Source organism: Protopterus annectens, chromosome 9.part0 (genome assembly GCF_019279795.1).
Source record: "Protopterus annectens isolate FY-2018-M chromosome 9.part0, PAN1.0, whole genome shotgun sequence".
Classification (NCBI taxonomy): Eukaryota; Metazoa; Chordata; order Ceratodontiformes; family Protopteridae; genus Protopterus; species Protopterus annectens.
In genome coordinates, this window is record NC_056743.1 from 1,751,429,454 (window position 1) to 1,751,452,883 (window position 23,430).

The following is a 23,430-nucleotide window of genomic DNA, read 5'->3' on the forward strand; positions in this document are numbered from 1 at the left end:
GATGGCACGATTCATGCATGAGTGGATGTGCTCGTACAGTGCCTTAGTGCAGGATTCAGCAGTTGAACTTTCAGTTCCTGTCTGCATGGGTGTCATGAAGTTTGTCACTTCTGACTTGAGTAGCATGAAGTTGGCTTTGGAGAAGTTTTTTATGGTGGTTTCTTTACTGGGGGGTGGGGGTGGGATGTGGATGTTAAGGGTGATTAGCTTATGGTCAGACCTGCCTAACAAGGGGGTGACCATAGGTATGGAGCATTGATTTCCCATGTTGGTAATGACCAGGAAGGCAGGTGCTAAATGATTTATCCCATGCATAGGTCCCCTCAAATTATCTATGGTATGATCCTTGTTATTCCTGTTAGGGGTAATATATAATTATTGACCATGGGATGAGTAGGGCCAATCTTTAACCATATGGGGTATGTTAATTTGAGTACATAAACGGAAACTGGACGCAAGAGCATCTAGCCTATCACAAATCTATAAAGCAAAAAAGTAAACATTACAACGTTTGGAAAAAAAATACAAGCTAGCAAACACATTGCCTGGATGTCAGCAAAGAAAAATTTTGAAGAGAGTAATGCAAAGTCATCCAGAAAAGGAGAAGAAAAAGCACAAATACTAACTGGACTTGTGTTCCACAACAAGATCCGTTACATGAACTGGTGCATTTTATCTATCTATATTTATATAGACAGATATATAAATGGAGGGCCTACATCACAACTATGCGCCTCATCTGAAAGCCTTGTTGGGCTGAACCTAGTGGCTGAGCAGCAGCAAGCAGTCAAATTAGTAACCTTAATGCAGAAAACAGCATCCAGAAAACTGGAATGAAAAATTACTTACACCCACTGGTGTTCAAAACGAGTGGGATGTTGGAGAGGTATACAAAGTCAAATGATAAAAGGCTGGAAAAAAAGTAATGAGTAATCATTCAGATAAATTGATAAAACTGCACGAGTCAGAGACTGAAATGATGGAAAGACTGACAGAAAAAAAGAGACTTCTCAAGAATAAATGTTTTAAAAAAATTTGCAGAATCAGACGATATCGGAGGTGCTCTGTCATTCCACAGAAACTGGTGGAAATGGACTGTATTAATCCCCCAGTTGTGTCAAACATTTGACAAAACTTGGAACGCCCACATTTTCTAACTAAGAAAATCATGGGCCCAAATCATAACTATGCAGATAATCTTAAAGACTTGTTCCTCTGCTTGGTGTTGTACTGACTACTAAGGGTTAATGTCTGCCTCACAAACACAGTGTCAACATCTCCTGCTCTGTCAATCCAACTTCACATTCACAAGTCCATTGGGGGCATAAACATCCACTCAAGAGGTCCAGATCTCCTTTGCAAGGATAGATAAGTATCACAGACAATATCACTTCTTTGGAATTGCCTTCCTCTCCACATAAAGAAAATACATCTTTTATACTATTCAAATGCATCTGAACAAATGGATGGGTAACCACAAATTCATCCCTGGTTTAGCACCCTTGTTTCTCATGGATAGGGGAAGCATGCAAATGCTCTGCTCATCTCTGAGCTCTTCATGCTTAAAACATAAGGGCTAAAACCTTAATGGGAATGTATGGCTAGGCTTCAAAAGTTCCTCACAGACCAACAGCCTAGTAAGTACCCATGAAATTATGACTTTATGAAAGCACAAATAACTGGACTGGTGTTCCACAACAAGATCTCTTATTTGAGATGGTGCATTATACAGTTTACTATCAAAATTTTGGACGGCATTCACGTGAACTGGGATGGTTAAAATAGTATTTTCCAGTTCACAGAAGGACGAACCAAAAATGAATGACTCCACAACAGCGAATGATAGTGTGCATTCACTGCTGTGAGGTCGACATTCTGCTTGGAGATCGCAGTACAGTGGGGATCAGGAAATGTACCCATAGCAAAAGCCCCACCAGCCACATCAACCTCATTTACTACTTTGGTTACCCAAAAACTTATTCATATTAACTGATGAGGTTAGTGAGATTCTCCACCAATCTGAATCCCACACATCAGAGACAGGAAACAGAACACATCATGTAGCTCAACAATGCCAAATAAAGATCACAGCAGGTCATGTTTCTTCTGTTTCAATTGTACAAAAAGATCTTACGGTGAAACCAGCATGGAGTGTGCTTACCACAGAGACAATAACCATTAATTATTTTGCCCTTCAGTCCAAGCTACTACTCAGTGTTAGCCATTTGGCAATCATATCAAACTAGATCGACCTTCTTTTGAAATGTCAGAAGAAAAAACTATTTTCTAAACACAAATATGAAATGACAATGAATAGTCGTGTAAAATATTACCATAACCATAGATGTCCTTCTCTTCTGTGTTGCAGTATACTTTACACGTGGAAGTCCTCTGCCCAATGACCTGACATCTGGCCAGTATACAACAGCTTTTAGCTACTGCAAGTATGTGGGACGTAAGCCATAAAAGGATGTCTGCATGTACAATCCTCAGAACTTTTCTGCCACAGTTAGGAATGCTTGATTCGTACATCGATCTGCTGTCTGATTCCATTGGTTGCTACCAGCCTTCAGATAAGTGCCCCATTGGGGATTTACTTCATTGCTACTTACTGTCTTTTGTAATTAGTTCATGTCATCTAGGAAGGGCAAGTGTAGGTGTGGAAGGCAGATACCACATAAAGATAGCCACAACCTTTGTCTTTTCTGCCTAGGCCCCAGTCACGACTACCGTTCCTGTTCCATTTGTCAGGCCTTTGTTCCTAAAACTTTGCATAGCTGACTTTTGGCTTTAAATGTCTACTTAGAGAATCAACATCTTAAACATCTGGCTAAGGAAGTTCTGGAGGGTTCCAGGGGGTCCTTCAGCTGAGCTGATTTCGAAAGGGAAGGTTAGCAAGCCTAGGTCAGTGAAGATCCGGTGTTGCGTTCGGAGGTCAGGTATGATTCCAAGGTGGGTACCTCATTGGAAGTCGCTAAAGAATCCAATCTATGCACATCCTCAGAGGCAGTGCAGATGTCTGTTTCGGGCAGAGAAGGGGAACTGCAACTCACTGTGCTTGAGTGCTGTAGAGACGTTCCTTCCACTCCTACTAGGGATAAGATTCCAGAGTTGATTCCAGATGTTAGGTCTATGTCGGGTTCTTCTACTTCTCCTCATGCAGAAATGCATGTTAATAAAAAACAAAAGATTAGAGACTCTCAGGCCCCTTCCTCTCCACAGTCTGACTGGGATGCTTACTCTCAGGGTTTAATTAAGGCTCTGATGGCTATGAAGCCTTCCTCTACTATCATGTTCCTTCTATTACATCTTCTCTTGTTCAAAGAGTCGGGGAACAGGTTCTCTCTGATGATGAAGATGATGGTGAAGACTCATCCTCTGATGAGGATTCCTTAGCATATTATACACAAATTACATCTCCTCTAGAATATGCATTGGTAGAGGAGGAATCTAATGGGGGGATTCCTCAGTATAAGAGATTTGTTTTGGTGAGACTATTAGCAAAATGAGGGAATTTTTCAAATGGGACTGTTCAGAGATTTCAGAAGAGCAAAAAAGGCATTAGGACCTTCTGCAAATTGAAGTTCCTTCACCTTCTGCTGTGCCTCTAGTCCTGCCAGCTTTCCTGGATACTTTCACTTCTTTTTCTAAGACCCCTGACTCTCAGGCTCCTACCCTCAAGAGGCCAGACAAATTCTACAAGCTGCCTGATGATTGCAAATTTCTGTATAAGTGTCCTTCAGCTGATCCAGCTGTTGGTTCCATAGCTTCTGACAGGTTTTCAAGGTTGTCTCCTTCTTCTAAACTTCTTCCATCTGATAAGGAGGGCAAAATTCTGGACAGACTTGGTAATAAAGTTTATACTTCCTCCACTTTAGCGATCAGAACAATGAATTACCAAACTCATATGTCTAGGTATTCCTTGGCTTTACTTTCTCAGGCCTCGCAAGTGCTTGGTCAACTACCAGACTCTGAAATTCAAACTCAGGCTTTGTCTGCTTTGACAGCTTCTTCACAAATAGCTAGACATTCTATTAAGTGCAGCTAGGATGCTGTTGAGGCATCATCCAGAGCTACTGCATCTGGTTCTGTACTTGGAAGACACTCCTGGTTGAGGCTTCAACATTGTCAGCTGACATTAAAGCAAAATTGTTAGATACTCCTTTGGATAGGTCAGTTCTTTTTGGTTCTGCAGCTGCAGACTTATTTAAGTCTCTACAAGAGAATGGAAAGGAAGTTCAAGATTTGAAGCATCTGTTTGTTTCTCCATAGGAATTTTCCTACCAAGACATCTTTTGTTAGGAGACCAGTTCGCACATCTACTTCCTCAACTTCTGCTTCCAGACCTAAAAAAACTGTTAGACCTCCACAATCTAAATCTACTGCTTCGGCTCTTTCCACACAGCAGCTCTTTCAAGCCAGGCCCAGCTCTCTGTGACTATCAGCAGCTTCTTCCAAGTCTTACTCCTCTATCTCTCTATCTCTCTCTCTCTTTTCCAGCTTGGGTAAGAATCCCTCAGGGTTCCTGGGTTCTGTCTATTATCCAAAAGAGATACCTTCATGACTGGAAAACTTCTCCCTCCTTTCATGGGAATTCTACAGCCCCCTTCAAGTCAACTGAATTTGTTTCCAGAGGTTCTAACACAGCTACTTTCTCAAGGCACAATTCAACATGTGCCAATGGATCTGAGAGGCAGAGGGTTTTACTCAACGATGTTTTTGGTTCCCAGAAAAGATGGTCCATTTAGACCAATCATAGATCTTTCCCACTTAAGCACTTTTCTAGAAGTGCCATCTTTCTGCACGCTGCCTTTACAGACTCAGTTTCCTCTGATTTCCCCTCAGTCTTACATGGCCTCTCTAGATATCAAAGATGCTTACACATCCCCATCTATCCTCTGTACAGGACATTTTTACATTTCTCTGTGAGTTCTTTGCACTTTCCATTCTCTGCCTTTCCTTTTGGACCTTCTACTGCCCCATGGGTATTCACAATTTGCTTGGCCCCTGTGATTGCCTTCTTGAGAGTCAAGGGTACCCAGGTATATCCATAGCTGGACAATCTTCTTTTCCTGGCTCCTCTGTCAGAACAGCTGACTCAAAACCTGCAGGTGGCCATTCATCTCCTTCAAAATCTAGGGTTCATCATAAATCTCAAAAAATCTTTTCTGACCCATTCACAGGACCACATCTTCCTAGGGTGCAGGTTCAGGACAGACCTTATGACTTTTTTTTCTTTCTAAAGACAAGGTTCAGTTCCTCATTTCCTTTCTGGAGACCCTTCTATGTCTTCCCTTCGTTACAGCTAGGGACTTCCTAAGACTTCTTGGGTTCATGGCTTCCACTGTTCTCATGCTGCTCTTTGCAAAACTCCACATGAGAAAATTTCAGTGGTTCCTAAAGTCAATTTGGACACAGCATGCTCACCCCTCTAGAGTTTGTGATTTCTCTCCTCGCCTGTCTAAAAACAGAGCTTCTTTGGTGGATTCAACAGTTAACTCTGAATCCTGGCCTTCCTCCTCTTCTGCCCCAGCCATCTTAACACCTGTACACAGATGCCTCAGACACAGGTTGGGGGGCAACATTTGTTTCCAAGAAGGTTCGGGGCCTTTGGTCTCCTTCTCAAAGGAAAGAGCATATCAACATCAAGGAAATAAGGGCTCTGATTCTGGCTTTATAGGCCTTTCATCCTCTCTTTCAACCAGGCCCTCTAAAAGTGTTTACAGACAACACCACAGTTATCTGATATATAAACAAGTGGGGGGGGGGCACAGTCTTACCTTTGCAGGTTAGCTCTCACAGCATGGGAATTGACAGTTCAGTACAAGGTGACTCTAATGGTTTACATTCCATCTACTCAAAACATTATGGCAGACACCTTAAGCTAGTCCATGACTCAATCCCATGAATGGATGCTTCATAGTGATGTGTTTCTGGACTTGGTCCAGCGGTGGGGGTACCCCTCTTCTCAATCTGTTTGCCTCCCTATGAACAAACAACTTCCTTTATTTGGTCTCAGACACCCACATCCTCTGCCTTGGAAGGTGGATGCCCTATCTTTCTCATGGAAGGGGATGTTTCTTTAAGCATTCCCCCCCTTCCCTCTCATTCAGAATGTTCTGCTGAAATTTCAGCAGGACAAACTAAAAATCTTGCTGGTGACTCCCTTTTGGCCAAGGCAGTATTGGTTCCCTCTTCTTCTACATTTAACCAAGGGCAATCATCACAAGTTACCTCAAAGAATGGACCTGCTCACACAAGACAAGGGATCCCTGCTTCATCCACATTTGTCAACCTTACAACTGACCCTGTGGGTGATTAACTTTTGATTTCTTTCAGGCACCTTTTTTCGCAGGACGTGCTTAGGGCTCTGCAAGAAGCCAGAAAAACCAATACGAGAAAATCTTACTTATCCAAATGGAAGAGGTTTTCCATCTGGTGTCTTTCAAGAAATCTGGATCCACTTTCAGTGGATGTATCGGTGGTTCTTTCTTACTTGTGAGTTACTTAACAGTGGCTTGGCTTACTCGTAAGTGAAAGTAAACTTGTCAGCTATTTCTGCATGCCTGCCATTATCTCCACCTTTAGCGTCCAGATTGGAAGTAAAATTTTTTCTTAAAGGTGTCCTACATATTAAACCTCCCAGGAAACCAGTCCCACCTCCTTGGGATTTGAACTATGATTTAGAGAAGCTTACTGTGGCTCCTTTTGAACCTGCAGCTTCAGCTTCTTTACAGTTTTGTACTTGGAAAACAGTGCTTCTGTTAGCCTTGACATCTGCCAAGAGAATTTTGGAGATTCAGGCTTTGATGGCTTCCTCTCCTTTCTTGGTTTTCCACAAGGATAGGGTTTTATTGCATAACAATCCTTCTTTTACACCTAAGATGGTGAATGAGGTGTCTCAGTCTATTCAACTGCCTACTTTCTTCCCTTCTCCTCAATGCTCTAGTGAATGGATCTTACATACCTTGGATGTACATAGACAACTTCAATTCTACTTAGATAAGACTTAGGCTATCAGGAAATCTGATCAGCTGTTTGCTTCTTTCCATCTCAGGGCTCTGGGTTTCCCTGTCTCTAAACAGACAATTTCTTCTTGGATCTCCAAGGCATTCTTGTTTTGTTGCGATTTCCATGCTATGTCTCTTGCTGCGCTGTTAGGGCTCATTCAACCAGCTCTGTGGCTTCCTCAGGGGCATTCTTTAAAGGCCTGGAAACAAATTCTATTCTGGTGGCTGCTACATGGTCTTCTGTGCACACTTTTGTTAACATTACAAGTTGGACACCACTTCTAGATCAAGAGCAGTGTTTGCTAGTGCCATTCTCCATGGCTTTGTTGAAAACTCTTCAGTTCAAAGTTCCTCTGCTCCTTCCTCCACCCGGGTTCCTACTAAGCTTTGGTATTCTCCCACATGTAAAGAATACTGCAACACTGAATAGAAGGACATAGAAGAGTTGTGTAAAGTCTTACCATAACCATGGATGCCCTTCTCTTTTATGTTGCAGTATTCTGTCCCTCCCACCTTCCTCCCTACATCTTGTTTCTTTCCTTGGATGTTTTTTTACTGCTCCTTGGTTCTGGTGTTCCTTTTGGGGCATTACAGTTCTGAGAATTGTACATGTGGATGTCCTTTTATGACTGACATTGTCAGCACATACGTGCGACATCCCACATACTTGCAGTAGCTAAAAGCTGTTGCCTACTGGCCGGACATTGGGTCATTGGGAGAAGGACTTTCACATGTAAAGAATACTGCAACACTGAATAGAAAGACATCTTAAATTATCACAGAAGATGATGAAGACATTAAAAGAATTTGTAAAATAAATAAAATAAATAAATTTACCTTTTAGTGAAATCCTTGAAACAAAGTCGTAGCTTGTTGTGGTGTCGGAATAGCTTAGGATCATCAGGAATATCTGCCAAAAATACCTGAGCGACTTCCAAAGGACCCTGGGAAAACGCACAGAAATGCACATTAAACATACTGTTAAACACTGCAGCATGTATATGAGAAAATACATAAACAAGTGCAACAGTACATACACACTTGTAAAATCACATACATTCAAATTAAAAAAAAAAAACAGCTGGGCAATGCCAGATATGAAAAGAAAACATTTTATTGTCAAAACTCCAATAAGCAGTTTTACCTTATGCTTAAAAGAAAAAACCCTCAGATTCTTGTTTAGCATCAAAAGCACCTACTGGAGCTTTGTCAATAAAAGTTTTTTTCATATCTGGTATTACTCACACATTTTTTGTATGAATTTTTGTTTAATCATAGCTTTTAGTCCATTTAGGCCATCTCTCTTTTATCTCATAGATACTTACTAGGCTATCAATCTGTGAGGCTCTTTAAAAGTCTAGCCCTGTATTCCCATGACACTTTTAGCCCTTGTAATTTAAGTAGGAATAACCCTAACACTGGTAGAAAATCTACATGTTAACCCTATCCATAAGGGACAACGGTCCTAAACCAGAGGTGAATTTACAGTTTCCCACCCATTCATCCAGACTATGTTTGAAAAGAGTCATGGAAGTACTTTACTTTATATGGAGAGGAAGCTGATTCCAAAGAGGAGGTATTTTCTGTGACAAATATCTATCCTTCCAACATGTTCTATTTATATGGAAAACAGCCAAAAATAAAGGAACCAGTTCACAAACGACTCAGCCAGAAGATCCAAAAAGCAATTTATTGCACCGAAAAAGCTGTAAAGTACACTCACTCCTTCTCTTAAGCGCCTCGGCCAATGCCTTTAACGGAGTATAACATTACTTTCCAACATATTCAGTTATATACAAAACATAACCGATAAAACAATTAAAACATCTCATTACAGGAGCCATTTCCAATTAAGCTCCCTGTTTAACCCCTTATATTAAACTTTAAAATAAAAAGTGCTTCTTTGTGTTGCAATTTACTTTTTAAACATGTGCCCCAAGCACAGTTAACCTTCTCCATAATAGTACCTTTTAACTTACTACCATCACTATTATGGTACATTTTAAAATGTAGCCCTAACAGGCTTTCCACTTTTTCATTTTTAATATTTCTTAAATGTTCTAAATATCTAACTTCGTTTAGTTTCCCCTATATAAAATAGATCACGTTCACATTTAAGCACATATATAATTCCTTCTGTCATACAGCTATAACTGTCACATAAAACATATTTCTGTCCATTTATGTTTTCAAAAGTACATACTGTATAACCACATATACTACAATGTCCACAAGCTTTAAAACCTAGTTCTTGAATAGGTTTTCTCAACTATTCAGTGGGGGATTTAAACTGAGCATGTACCAGTATATCTTTGATGCTTCTTCCCAACCTATATGGCACCATAGGTCTTTGGGGTATTAATTCTCCCAACAATGAATCTTGCATCAAATAATTCCAATGAGTCATAACAATTTTTACCAGTTGTTCCTTATGGACCCCATATGTAGTCACAAAAAATATTTTATCCACTGGATTATTATTTCTGTTCCTATCTGATTCACCCTTATGATGAAGTCTGGTGATTAACACCAGATGAAAGTGCTAACCTTGTGTTAAATAAAAACTTTTTGTTGATGTACTTTCACTGGTTCCAGTCTTGTGTGCGGATTTTTGGATTTACTGGTTTGGTCTCCGTTTTTTTTTTTCTTTATACTTACTAGGCTATCAATCTGTGAGGCTCTTTAGAAGTCTAGCCCTGTATTCCCATGACGCTTTTAGCCCTTGTAATTTAAGTAGGAATAACCCTGACACTGGTAGAAAATTTACATGTTAACCCTATCCATAAAGGACAAGGGTCCTAAACCAGAGGTGAATTTACAGTTTCCCATCCCTTCATCCAGATTATGTTTGAAAAGAGTCATGGAAGTACTTTACTTTATGTGGAGAGGAAGATGATTCCAAAGAAGAGGTATTTTCTGTGATAAATATCTATCCTTCCAACATGTTCTATTTATATGACAAACGATTAAGATCTTGAGTGGGTGTTTATGCCACCAATGGACTTACGGATGTGCAGAAGACCAGACAGGATAGGGTGCTTTTAAGGATGTGTACACGAGGGAGAGTTTGCCCCTCAGCAACCTCTATAATACTGAGAAAATTAACAAGGATTTGAGATGGTCAGTGTAGTTTTTTAAGATTTAGACCCTTGACTTTCTTGGGGGGAAAGCACTGTGGTCGTGTTAAGTGTTTGAACAGGTACATACCTAATGGGGCATTGCATGCAATGCTCAGCCATATAAGTGCCAAATATATTGGAATGATCACATCCTTGTACCTAGGTGCCATACCCTTACTAGCAGCTTTCGCAATGATAAAGGACTTTCTTACGTTAGTGAATACAAACTGATTGAAGCATAGTTTGTTGTTCACACAGATTCCTAGGTCTCTACCTACAAATCAGTTTTCAGGAGTGTTTAAAGAAATGAATTATTTTGAGCCTGCTTGCCAAAGGACACTATTACACATTTTTTGGTATTTAGTTTTAGTTCATGGTTATGATACCAGCAATTTGCTTGGTAAAGGCCCTCTTGGAAGATCTTGGTGACCCCTGGTGACTTTATGACAGCACCAAGTTTTTATGCCATCTGCAAACTTGGTCAGCCACAAACCTGTTACATTAGTTTTTACCTCTAAGAAGTAAATGCCAAAGAGGAGTGAGCCGAGGACTGAACCCTGGGTTACACATCTAATGACATGTCTTTTGGAAGAGTTGGAGACACCTAACCTAATTTTCTGGGTTCTACTTGTGATCCAATTTGCTATCCAACATGTTAGATAGGGAGTAACATTTAGCTGGGACAGTTTATCAACAATACTCGAGTGTGGGATAGTGCTGAACAGCTTTGCAATGTCTAGATATACTGTGTGTTCCAATTTTGCCTCATCCATTGCTTCAGTAACTTTCTCAAAAAGTTGATCAGGCTAAACAGGCAGGAAAAATACTTGACAAAAAAACAAACTGTCTTAGGTCAAATATTTCTAGGCTACCTTTAGCCTTATTTATTACTTCTACAATGATCCTCCACATTCTTACAGTTAAGGCTGATCAGTCTTATGGGTCTATAATTACCCAAATCCACTGATACACCCTTTTGTGCTAAAGGATCACTGCTGCTATCCCTCCATTCATCTGGCACAAAGTCTGTTTGGAGACTTGATATTGAAAAGCCTCTGTAGAGAGTTTGATGGGTTCTGTTTCAGACTTCTCCATAGGCAGCTTGGCTTGTTATTCCGCCTCATAGATGCAGTGCTTTTGGCCTTGGAAAGTGCTTTGAGGACTGGTTTATTATCAAAATGTCAAAATTCATATGGTCTAACGTTCATATGGTCGACACATTTGGTCAAAACATTAATATTAAGTAGCTCACTTGGTCGACAGACAGTGCAGTCGACTTTCTGTCAACATTATGTTGACAACAGGCAAGGATTTATCCTGGTCATCACTGATGTGTGATCCTGGAGTTGTAATATATAAGTATTGGGGGGTGTGGAGGATGAAGGGGGGCACAGCCCCCCTGGAAAAACACTAGTGTCAGTTTGCAGGTGTGTGTCGACCATTTAAATGTAAACATTTTAATGTTGATATTTTGAACTGCCGATGTACTGATTTCAACCAAATGAACGTCGACCATATGAATTTTGAAATTTTGATAGTAAACCTTGAGGACTTGTACTTGAAAGAGTTGAGGGGAAGTGTAGCTATGAATATGTGATCTGGGAATGTATGCAGAAAGAAGGGGATGAATGTAGATGTAAATTTATCCACTAGTAAACTGACTATGTCCTCAGGGTCTGAGTATGTGATATAATTTACTATTCGCTCTGTGCTGGGCTGACCATTGTTTCTAGGTTCTTAACATAGTTAAAAGAAGGCTTTACATTTGTCTTTCACCTATGAGGCTATTTTTACCTCACATACAGCTTTGGTCAATTTTATCAGGAACTGGACTTTTTTATAAAGTTTAGCAAAAAAGTTTTTGACAAGACGACGCAGAGCACCCCATCACAGGGTTTCAACACCTGCCACACAATCAGGCTTACCTCATTAGATGAAGGCACAGTAAAATAATTTCAGATGATTTAACAGATTTTGAGGAAGTATTTTTAGCAGCTAAAGCACATACTGGTATTTTGTCAATAAAATGTTTTTCATATCTTGGTTTCGAGAGAGGTACCAGACTGAAAATCTCTTCCATTTGGACAAATATGATTTCCTGGTAGTGGGTTTCCTGGTCTTCTGTAGGACTCGAAGAGGCACCTAAAAGGGATTAAAACCCTATCACCTTAGTTGAACAGTGGACAAGTGAGGATGGATAACAAACCCCTTGCTCTTGTGTGAGAAGGTCCACCTGGTGAGGTAACTTGTGATGATTCTGGCCAAGTGAAAAAGAAGGGGGGAACATATGATGTCTTGGCCAAAAGGGAGACAAGAGCCCTTGGGGCAGGAAAGAAGCCAAAGGGCAAAGAAGAACTGAAAATGCAGGAAAGAAACAGATAAATGCAATAACTTCCTAAAAAAGAGATGGATGGGGATGTGAAGGTAGGTATCCTTGAGACCCAGAGAGACCAAAAATGTCTGGGGAAGAAGAAGAGGGAATAAAGTGTGAAGGGGCAACATCCAAAAGGAGGGGACCTTTAGAAAGGTGTTAAGATCAGAAAGGTGCCCTCCTTCCTGGGAACCAGAAACATTTTGGAATAAAAACCCTTTCCTTCCCTTCCTGGGCAGACGGCACAACCGGAATGTTGCCCTGTCCCAAAACAGCATGGAGCGCCTCTGGAAAGAGAAGAAGCTGTTGTCAGAGAGGTTGAAAGATGCCCAGAAAGGGAGGAAGAGATTTCCACATCATGAAATACCCTTGGCAGATGACAGACATAACCCAAGAGTCTGTTGTGATCCTTAATCAATTTGGAAGACACATGGAAAGATGAAGGGACAAGGGAACCTGGTTGGGAGGAAAAAGGAAGGAGATTGTCATATGGAACCTGATGTGTCCTGAAATGAAGGTTTCTGAGAAAAAAGGGTTTGACTGGACTTAGCAGAAGGTACATGCCTAGAACCCTTTTTAGTCTTAGGTAAAGAGCAAGACTGTGAGCAAAAGCAGATTTGGGAGGGTAATTCCTCTGAAACACAGGGATAAGAGAAAACAAAAATAAGTTTCAACTACTGCAAATATACTTCAACTCATGCAAGACCTTGCCCTTATCCTGGAGGGATTTAAAAAGTTCAGCAACAGCAAAGCCAAAAATATTTTATTACCTACAGGAGCATCAAATAATTTGGCCTTAATGTCATCAGGCAAAGCATGAAGACGAAGCCAGGAGTAACACCTCAGAGAACCAAATGTAGTAGCCCTAGAAGTAGCATCAGCTGCATCATAACTGTACTTAATAGAGTAGAGAGCCACTTGAGAGGTAGAACCCAACAAGGAAAGTGCCGAAACTTTCCCTTCAGAATCAGGAAGGTCAGAAACAACTTAAGAAACCTAAGAAAGAAGGGTTAGAACACAGCTAGGAATATGGATCTGGTAATTAATAGCCCTAAAAGCCAGGGTAGCAGCAGTATAAACCTTTTTGCCAAGCCATCCCATGGCCCTACTATCTTTGTCTGAAGGAAGCAACTTAGTAGAGGGCAACAGCTTGAAAGCTTTGCCAGAGGAGACAGACACCACAGCAGGATTAGTAGACGGACATTTATACAGGAGTTTACAATCAGGCACCTTGTAAAGTATGTCAGTTTCTTGGGAGCTAAAGGCTTGGACGCAGGGGCTACAGAAGTTGTTGAAACGGCATCCAGGAGGGCAGCCTGAACTGGAGGAACAGCAGACAGTTTAGAAGCCTCCATCAGGAGGAGTTTATAACACCTCTTCTGAATATCAGAAACCTGATAATAATCCCAGTGAAATAATTCCATCATACGTGAAATAGTCTCCCAAAAGAAAGTTCTTCTAAGGAGAAATTGTACTGATAGAATCCTCTTCCTCAGACCCATAGTCATATGAAGAAGGGATATCAGAAGAGTACGCTAAGGGCTCTTCCCCAGAATCCAGCCCTAATCAGAAGACTCCTGCTCCCTAGGTCTCTTAAGAGGAGTAGAAGACCAGGGAGGGGTAGGCACAGAGACCATTTGTGGAGGATTTAAAGCCATTAAAGAGTTAAACAACCACTGAGTAAAATTCTGCCATTCACTTTGGGGATCTCCAAATGCAGAGGAAATATGCTCATTTTCTTTTTTTTTTTCTGCAGGACATCCTTTGCAGACACTCTACAAGTGTAGTAGGAATCTTCACCAGTACTAAAATCCATGGAATCTCTCTCAGCCTCTCAGACATAATCAGCCGAGGTTCTCCCTCAATGTCTGGAACAGACATCTGAAAAGCCTCCAAGGATGTATGAAACGCCAGATCCAAGCCAGCCTCTGACAGAGTCATGACAGAGGAATCTTGAGCATCAACCAAACAATTCTGCGGGCTTTTGCCAGCCTTGAGAGAGACATCCAGGGGAGGATGGATAAGAGCCATATCAGACCTGAGTTTTTTGGTCTTTTTCTTGGCCAGCAGCTGACCAATGGGATGGGAAGACTCCACCATAGCACCTTCTGACAACAACTTTAGACTTTGATTTTCTAGGTAGATAGACAAGGAGGGGAGACAACTATGTACAGTCTTGGGGACAAACACGTGGCAGATACAACACTGTGTATGGTTGGCAGAAGCACCCAAACAGAAGACACACTGTTTGTGACAATCTTTATGGGAATATGCCTGCCACACTTACATGTCCTCTTTCTGAATGACATATAAACCAACAACACTAAAATAAAAGAAAAAATAAGGAAGAACACCCAACAGGGCACGTACCTAAAAATGGCTCAGTAACCCAGACAGAAGAATGCTGTTCAGATCGACGTTCAATCATGGTGCGTGGACTGGCAGCAAAGAAGTTCTGAGGTGTATGCATCTGTAGGTCACCTTTATGCCCTACACCATGTGCAGGAATAGGTGCGACTGTAATCACTAAAGGCTTTGGTATGCTGGCCAGACATTGGGCTATCCCTGGCAAGAGATCCCTTAATTAGAGAATACTTCAACAGTGTTATGGACGGACATTATATATATATATATATATATATATATATATATATATATATATATATATATATATATCCCCAGTAAGAATTTACAGTGCCACATCTACTCATGCAGGTTCCTCTCGAACAGTGTCATAGAGGTGCTCTGTTTCACATGAATTGGTAGCCTGTTCCAAAGACGCGGCAGTTGCTGGGAGATAAAGCTGTCCTTCCAGCATGTCCTATTTATGTCGCAGGCCATATTTATGTCATTGGAAGAGGTACGCCTAGTCCCATTTAATTTACTGATATGCAGCAAGCTCCTTAGCTTTGGGTCTTGGATTGCTCTGTAGGCCAGGCATAAGTATCCCGTAAGAAGTCTATCGATACAGAGTACAGTGACAGGAACTTTAGTCAGTCTGTGTAAGGCACATGCTGGAGCCACTTGATTTTTCTTGTTAGAAACTGCTGATGTCTCTCCAATTGTTGCAGGTGCGCAGAACAGTACATACCAAACAGGGCACTATATTCAATTACGGGCTGGATAAGTGACGAGTATAGGGGGTTATAACTTCTTTTGTTCTTGAGGTGACGCCTTTACTAATCAAGTGTGCTATGTAGAAAGCTTTCCTTACTAAGTTAAGGTTGCAGTCAACTTGTGATCCCCAGTCCCTTACCACTTCATGGATACTTACAGTATTGTTGTTTATTTCATAGTGTGAGGGGACATTATTTGTGTGAAGGGAATGATAATACATTTCTTTGCATTCAGTTTGAGACCATGACTAATACACCAGTCGTAGGTCTGCGCGAGACCCTCCTAGAGTATACGGACATAATTTGGGGATTCAATGACTGCAACTAGTTTGCATTCGGCTGCAAACATGGTCAGCCAAAACCCCTTAGTTTTGTCCAGAACTTCTGAGAAGCATATAATAAACAGTAGGGGGGCCCAGCACTGACCCCTGTGGCACCCCACCTGTAACTGGTCTGCTGGTTGATGTGGAGTCACCCACTTTGATAGTGTGTGTCCAGTTTGTGATGGCAACCCATCTAACAATGAAGGGGTTTACATTCAGTTTGCTAAATTTATCGGTAATGCCTGAATGTGGGATTGTGTTGAAAGCCTTTGCCAGGTTGAGGTATGCTGGGTGCACAGATCTGCCCTTGTCAGTGGCCTTGGTCACATTTTCAAAGAAATCCACCAGATTTAGCAGGCAAGCTCTGTCCTTCACAAAGCTAAACTGGGTAGGATCTAGGGTTCGAAGGTCACCTATGTTTTCATTTAAAAGGTCCACAATGATAGGTTCCATGGCCTTTCAGATGAGGCTGGCCAGGTTTATGGGTTCATAATTCACTGGGTCTGCTGCTAGGTCACCTTTGTGGAGAGGAATAACTGTTGCTGTTCTCCATTCCACAGGAACAAAGCCTGTGGTTAGGCTATCATTGGAAAGGGTACTTTAGTGGTAATGCTAGTTCATGATTTAGCCTGTTTAGAAGACAAACTGGGATGTCATCTGGTCCCATAGAGCCAGTGTTTTTTTTTGCCTTGCACAAGGCTTTGAGGAACTGCTCTTCAGATATGTAGGGGTGGGGGTGGGGGAAGGTTTGTTGCAAGTTAGGAAGGAAAAAGAGAGTAAAGTTTTCACCAAACTTATCCTCCAGCACGTTTGCTATCACTGTGGAGTCAGTGTGTGCGATACAGTTGGCCTCTAGTTCTGCACATGCTTGAGTCCTACCCTTTAAGTTACATACGTAGCTGGAAAAGGCCTTATGGTTATCCTTGACTATACTTGCTAAGTTTCTCTCAAAGGAGCCCTTAGAGGATTTGATAAGTTGCCTTATTTGCCTGTTGAGGCTGAGAAGGGTGCTCTTTTGTTGTTGTTGCCTTACCTTTTGTTTTCTTGGACAGCAACTTTTTGCATTTATTGCAAAGTCTTTTGATGCTGGATGTCCACCATGGCAGCTTGTTTTTACTTAGGGCTCTGACTTTGATTCTTTCTGGAACAGCCGAGTTTATACACTTATGCAAGTTATTGTACAGGGCTGTAGTGTAAGCTTTGGTGTAGTTACCACTTCCAGCTTGGGGTGGGGATTGGAATGCATTTACACCTTCACCTAGGAGGGTAAAGTATACCTTGGTGAAGTTTTTTAGTCTGATTTCACCCTTTTTAAGTTCTGGTATTAGTGCTAGTTCAAAGGTGACTGATTTGTGGACAGTTTTAACTAATGAGGGAGTGACAGGTGCGGCCATGCATCTGTTTGACATGTTGGTGAGAAAAAGATTCAGAAAGTTTGTTCCCCCTGTTGGGGTATGGACAAAGTGTTCCAGGGCATTTGAATTAAAATCATGGAACTTTTGCATTAGTGAGTTAGGGCTAGCATAGGTTTCCCAGCTGATTGTGGGATAATTGAGATCTCCCTGGACTAGTGTGTTCGGTAGAAATTTGGATGGTCTCCAGTTTGGTCAAGTAGGCTTTGTGGGTGTTGTGACCCATGGAGGGGGATCAATAATTGGCTATAACCTGAATGGGGGTCTTACCCACCGTAGCATGGACATGGAGTAATTCCACAGAGTTGTCCAGTCTAACAAGATGGGAGGTGAATTTATGTGTAATATAGAGTGAAACATTGCCTCCTTTGGTTTTCACATGTTTATTTTGCAGTCTAAAGGTGTGGAAGGCATTGTAGCCTTATAAGGCTGGGGTACTCTCTGAGGCCTTGAACAAGGTTTCTGTGACTGAATAGACATCTACATCTTCTAGTGATGGAAGTGCTTCCAGGGAGTGCAGTTTTTGGTTTAAGCTCCTAGCATTTAGCAGCACAACACTTACTTTGTTCTGCTTGGTTCATTTCATGTTGCTAAAGTTGTTTTCAAAATCTTTTCAAAAGGCACTATGGGGAGGCAAGAGCCTTTGGCAGCAGCCAAAAGCCTAGGGGTGCCAGGTGCAAACAGTCTCTGGCAAAGCAGTGAGGTTTGTTGACCACGGCTTCCCAGGCTGACAGGAACTGGAACCCCTTTGAATGACACCAAAAACTGAGCCAATTACTGAAATCAATCATTTTTTTGTTTATACTGTGGCATCATTCTAGGTGAGGGTAGTATGCTGCTCAAGGCTAGGGACATACCAATGTGGGACACATACTCAGAAAGCTCAACCATGTCTCTCTTCATATAGTACAGTGAGGTACATCTCCTGTCATTCACACCAAGATTAACTATGACAAATTCATAATGGTACCTGTTGCTGAGAAACCTGAGTGCATCCACAATCTGATGAATCCTGGCACTGGACAGGCATCTGACCATGACCTTCTCCTTGTCCAATCTGGTGAGTGGGACATCCATATGTCTCACTACTGAGTCTCCAAATACAAGAACATTTGTTTTTTGAGTGTTATGCCTTACTGGCTTGGTGGGTGAGGCACTGGTGTTGCTATGTGTCATGGGAGCTGTGGGGACTGTGTTAGTTGTAGCAGTCTTGTGATTTGGAGGGCTCTGCTGTTTCAGTAAGTTTTTCAAGAGAACCTCTGCATATCTGGATTTACGTGTTTGATACGTACTGTGTGTATGGGTAGTGCGACCTCGGAGTTGGTATATTTAAGTTGCAGGGGGTGTGGGGGTGCAGAGGGGCTTGCCCACCTACATAAATGTTCTTACTGTTGGTTTTGTGTTGTAATTTTTTTTTTTATTTCGAAATTCCGCACTCTTGAGATTCTGGGTGTCTGTATTCAGAGTCTCAGGATTGTGGAATTTTGATATTTAGCAGTGAACCCGTGGGTGTGTGTGTGTGTGTGTGAGATTATATATACACACACACAAATATGTATATGTATATATACACACAAACATATATACATATATATATATATATATATATATATATATATATATATACACACACACACACACACACACACACACACACACACACACACACATACACGTTCAACACCAAAAGAATGCATAAAATAGAAATAGAAGTGTAGAGAAAATCAGTATGCAGAAGAAAGAAGTTGTGCCTTACCATAACGTTTCATCTGTGTTGTTAATCTTCATTCATTCCTTACTGATGGGTGTCAGTTCCGTCCCTGGAACTGAGTCGGCCTTATACCAAGTTCGAGCCAGCCAAAAACGCTAGAGCTAAGCTTTACCCATAGTGCCCTTCTCCCAGTTACCTAAGATCGAGTTTGACTATGACAATAAAAGCACAGGAGCCTCAAGGAGGGGGAAGGAAGGTGGGACATAATGAATGAATGAAGATGAACAACACAGTTGAAACGTTACGGTAAGACATAACTTCTTTATCTGATGTTGTTAATCTTCATTCATTCCTTACTGATGGAACAGAGACCCTATCTACCTTATATGCCTTGGGTGGCCCCTATGGAAGAATATTTCTGAGCACCATCGAACCAAAGGAAGCTCTTCCCCTGGAAACCAGATCCAATTTGTAGTGAGAGATAAAGGTATGGGGAGTAGCCCATGTTGCAGATGCACAGATATCGTCCATGGACGCCCTTGAATGAAAAGCTATTGAAGTTGCCAAAGATCTGGTGGAATGTGCTTTGATTTTGCCTGGTATAAGGGTTTTTGAACGTTGACACACCAGGAGTATACAATCTCCTAGCCATTTGGATAGAGTTACTTTAGAGACAGCTTTCCCCAATCTTGGGCCTGAAAAGAATGGAAACAACTGGTCTGATCTGTGGATTTCCTTTGTTCTGTCAAGATAAAATCTCAGTTGTCTATGTACATCTAAAAGGTGGAGGCAATATTCTCCTTTGTTCGAGAAATTAGGAAAGAAAACTGGTAAGTCAATGGACTGGTCTACTGTGAAATTTGAAACAACTTTGGGTAGGAAGGAGGGATTTCTCCGAAGTGATGCTCTGTCCTTTTGAAAAATTATATAAGGACATTTATTACATAGGGCCTGAAGTTCGGACATACGTCTAACTGAGGTAATGCCCACTAAGAATAAAGACTTCCGGGATAAGAATTTGATATTGCAGGTAGCAGCAGGTTCAAAGGTCAGTTGCATTAAGGCTTGAAGAACTAATGCGAGACTCCATGGTTTGGTGGGTTCCTTAATGGGTGGTCTAATATGAGATATCCCTTTTAGAAAAGTTTTGCAAAGTTGAAATCCCTTTTAGGAAAGCTTTGCAAAGTTGATGGAAGATTAAAGAAGAGTCCTTGAAACCATTATGAAAACTGGAGATGGCAGCTAAATGGACACGGATGGTTGATGCTGCAGCTCTTGCTTTGAAGAAATTTGACAAATAATCCAAAACTGTATTAACTGGAGCTAAATAAGGGTCAAGTTTTCTTTGCTCGGACCATATTAAGAATCTTTTCCACTTACTAAGGTAAATTCTCCTGGTGCATCATTTATGCGAAGCCAGGATAATGTCACGGACTGGGAAGAAAGGTTGTTCTACCTGCCAATTACTGGAAGTGGAGAAACCAAGTTGTCAGCTTGAGATTGGCTATGTTCTGGTGACTCAACCCTTGGGGGTGAGAGATCAGATCTGGAGTTGGATCCAGAAACCATAGCTTGTCTAGCAGGTGAGGCCAAATAAAGAGGAACCATACTTGGCCAATAGGGTACAATGAGGATCACTTTGCTTTTCAACTGGAGGGCTTTCTTCAGAAATTTTGAGATTACGGGAAGAGGGGGGTAAGCGTATAGAAGTCCCGTGGGCCAATCATGAAACAGACCATCCATCAGGGACTTCCCCTGTGGGGGGATTAGGGCAAAATAGTTGCTGCACTTGTGCTTTGTTCGGGAGGCCAAAAGATCGCAGCAAGGCTGGCCCCAACGGCTGAAGATTTTTGCCGTTATGGTTAGGTTGAGGGAACAGTCATGAGGCAGAAGGATACATCTGCTCCGTTTGTCTGCAATCACGTTGGAATCCTTGGGAATGTGCATTACGATCAGAAAGCAGTTGTAAGCTATCGCCCATTGCCACATTCTCATGGCCTTTCAACACAACGGGTAGGACTTGGTTCCCCCTTGTTTACTGATATACCAGACAACTGCCATGTTGAGTGATTGGATGGCAATTGTTCCAGATAGAAGGACAGAGTGAAATACTTGCAATGCTAGAAGCACTGCTCTCAGTTCTAGAACACCAATATACAGTTTGGCCTCTATGTACCCCAAAAATGCCCCCACCCCAACCTTTCAGGGAATCGTCCATGGTCACAGTGGCCTTGGGCTGAGTAGGTGAAAAGGGTCAACTCCAAAGATTTGCATCTGGCTTCATCCACCACCAAAGGTCTTTTTTTGCACTATTCTGTTATCCGTATTTGTTAAGATAATGGATGATGATTCAGGTAACACTGAGACAAAAGAAGCCGCTGAAGGAGTCTCATGTGTAATCTTGCGAATGGGACAATGGTGAATGCTGCAGCCATTGAACCTAGAAGATGGAGGACCTCTCGAGCTGAGGCCATGTCCTGACAGAGTATCACTCTGACTTGAGCCCCTAGTCTTTGCAATCTGTGATCTGGAAGAGACACTTGGCAAGATTGGGTATTGAAAACCACTCTTATGAAGTCTAAGCTCTGAGTAGGGGTAAGGTTGCTTTTCTCCCAATTTATAGAGATACCCAAGATTTTTGTCAATGTCAGGGTGTAGTTCAGGGCTTTTTCCAGAAGACGCTTGGTGGAGGTGGTGAGGAGCCAATTGTCTAAGAATGGAAACACTCAGAATCGCTGTAGTCTCAAGTGAGCTGTAACCACTGCCGTACATGTTGTGAACACTCTGGGGGCTGTACAGAGTCTGAAGGGCAGAACCCAGAATTGGTAATGTTTGGCTCCTAGCCAGAAGTGAAGGAACTTTCTGGAGCACTTGTCCATTTTTGTGTGTTAATATGCATCCTGAAGGTCCATAGAGCACATCCAATCGTCCTTTTCCAAGAACGAAGAATGGACTGAACTGTGACCATCCGGAATTTTTTTTGGGTGATAAACTTGTTCAGAATTCTGAGATCCAAAATTGGCCTCCAGTCCCCAGTCTTTTTTGGCAAGAATCTTGAGTAGAATCCGGATCCTATTTGATCTGGTGGGACTGTCTGGATGATTCGTTTTTGACACAGGTTTTTTATCTCTATGGCTGCCGATTCCCTTTGACTAGGTGGACTGTCAGGAATATGTTTTTGAGGATTTGGGAGGGAGTTCAATGGGATTTTGTAGCCTCTGGTGATTATCATCTGCACCCAAGAATCTGTGATTATGCAATGTCAGGCTGTTTGGTGCAGGGAAAAACATCCCCCAACTGCTTCCAGGGGAAAGCACTCAGGCCGCTCTTCAGGAACACTGATAGGGCAGTCTTGAGAAAGAATCTTTGGACCCCTGATTACGGGGGCCCCCTCTGCCTTTGTAGGGGTATCTTCCACTAGAGTTACCCCCTCTGCCTCTGGGGGAGAACTCGCCATGTGTGTCATGAAAAGGACCCTGAGAGTTTTTTGAACCACATTTCTCCACTCCGCTGGTTTCTTGAATAAAGATGCTGGGGAGGTGCAGAAACGTACACCTATGGCAGACAGGGTTTGTCCCTCCTTCTCACACCTGGCTAATGTGTCCTTCACTTTAGAGCTGAATAGGGATGATGCTTCCGCAGGAGCATTAAGGAAGGAAGACTTAAAGGGGGCCACAAAATCACACAGGTGCATCCAGGCATGTCGTCTCACGACTACGCCTGAACCCGCAGCTTTAGCCACCCCTTCTGTTGCACGGGACATTAACCACATGGACAAGTTAAATACAAATTGCAGGGTCACTAGCTGCAAGGCAACTTTGTTGTGTACCTCGTCAGACACTTGCCCTGCTAAGGTTTCAGACAGGTCAGAAACTAGATCTCTTTGGAGCCTAGTAAAATGTGCCAGATAGTTCAAGGACCTAATAACGAAGGTCAATGACGCAAACACTCACTTCCCTAGTCGGTCCACCGCCCGGGACTCCCTGTCAGGGGAGTGGAACGTCTGGCTCTCCTCTACAAGCTCCTTTTTCGTGGCAGTCACCACCACAACAGCATCCACTGGAAGACCCTTACACCAGTGTGGGTTCTCTTCTGGGGGTGATAAAATTTTATCTGGTCTCTTTGTAACAGGTTTAATGATGTCAGGATTCTTCCAAGAAATCTGCAACATAAGTTGTATCAGTTTGTCTGCAGGTGGGGTCACCCAAGAGGTACAGATTTGAGCATGAAAAGCCTGCAGACAGACGGGGTCCTCGGAGGAAGGGTTGGAGGGCTTCCAATCACCCCTCTGTTTTAAGAATGTCTCCAAAGGAGACATCTTCAGGGGGTGACCGTGACGACCCTTCCCCTTCATCGTAGTCCGTATCC

General features: G+C 42.1%; 1 protein-coding gene across 8 annotated transcripts in view; it reads right to left on the reverse strand.

Annotated features, from left to right (window-relative positions):
• DOCK6 (dedicator of cytokinesis 6) overlaps positions 1 to 23,430 on the reverse strand; it is a 2,991,519-nt gene that overhangs the window by 62,067 nt on the left and 2,906,022 nt on the right. For all 8 annotated transcript variants that reach the window (XM_044084603.1, XM_044084600.1, XM_044084599.1 and 5 more), the window contains one exon: positions 7,848 to 7,954. In XM_044084603.1, coding sequence (XP_043940538.1) covers positions 7,848 to 7,954 — 107 coding nt within the window. The remainder of the gene's footprint in view (positions 1 to 7,847; positions 7,955 to 23,430) is intronic.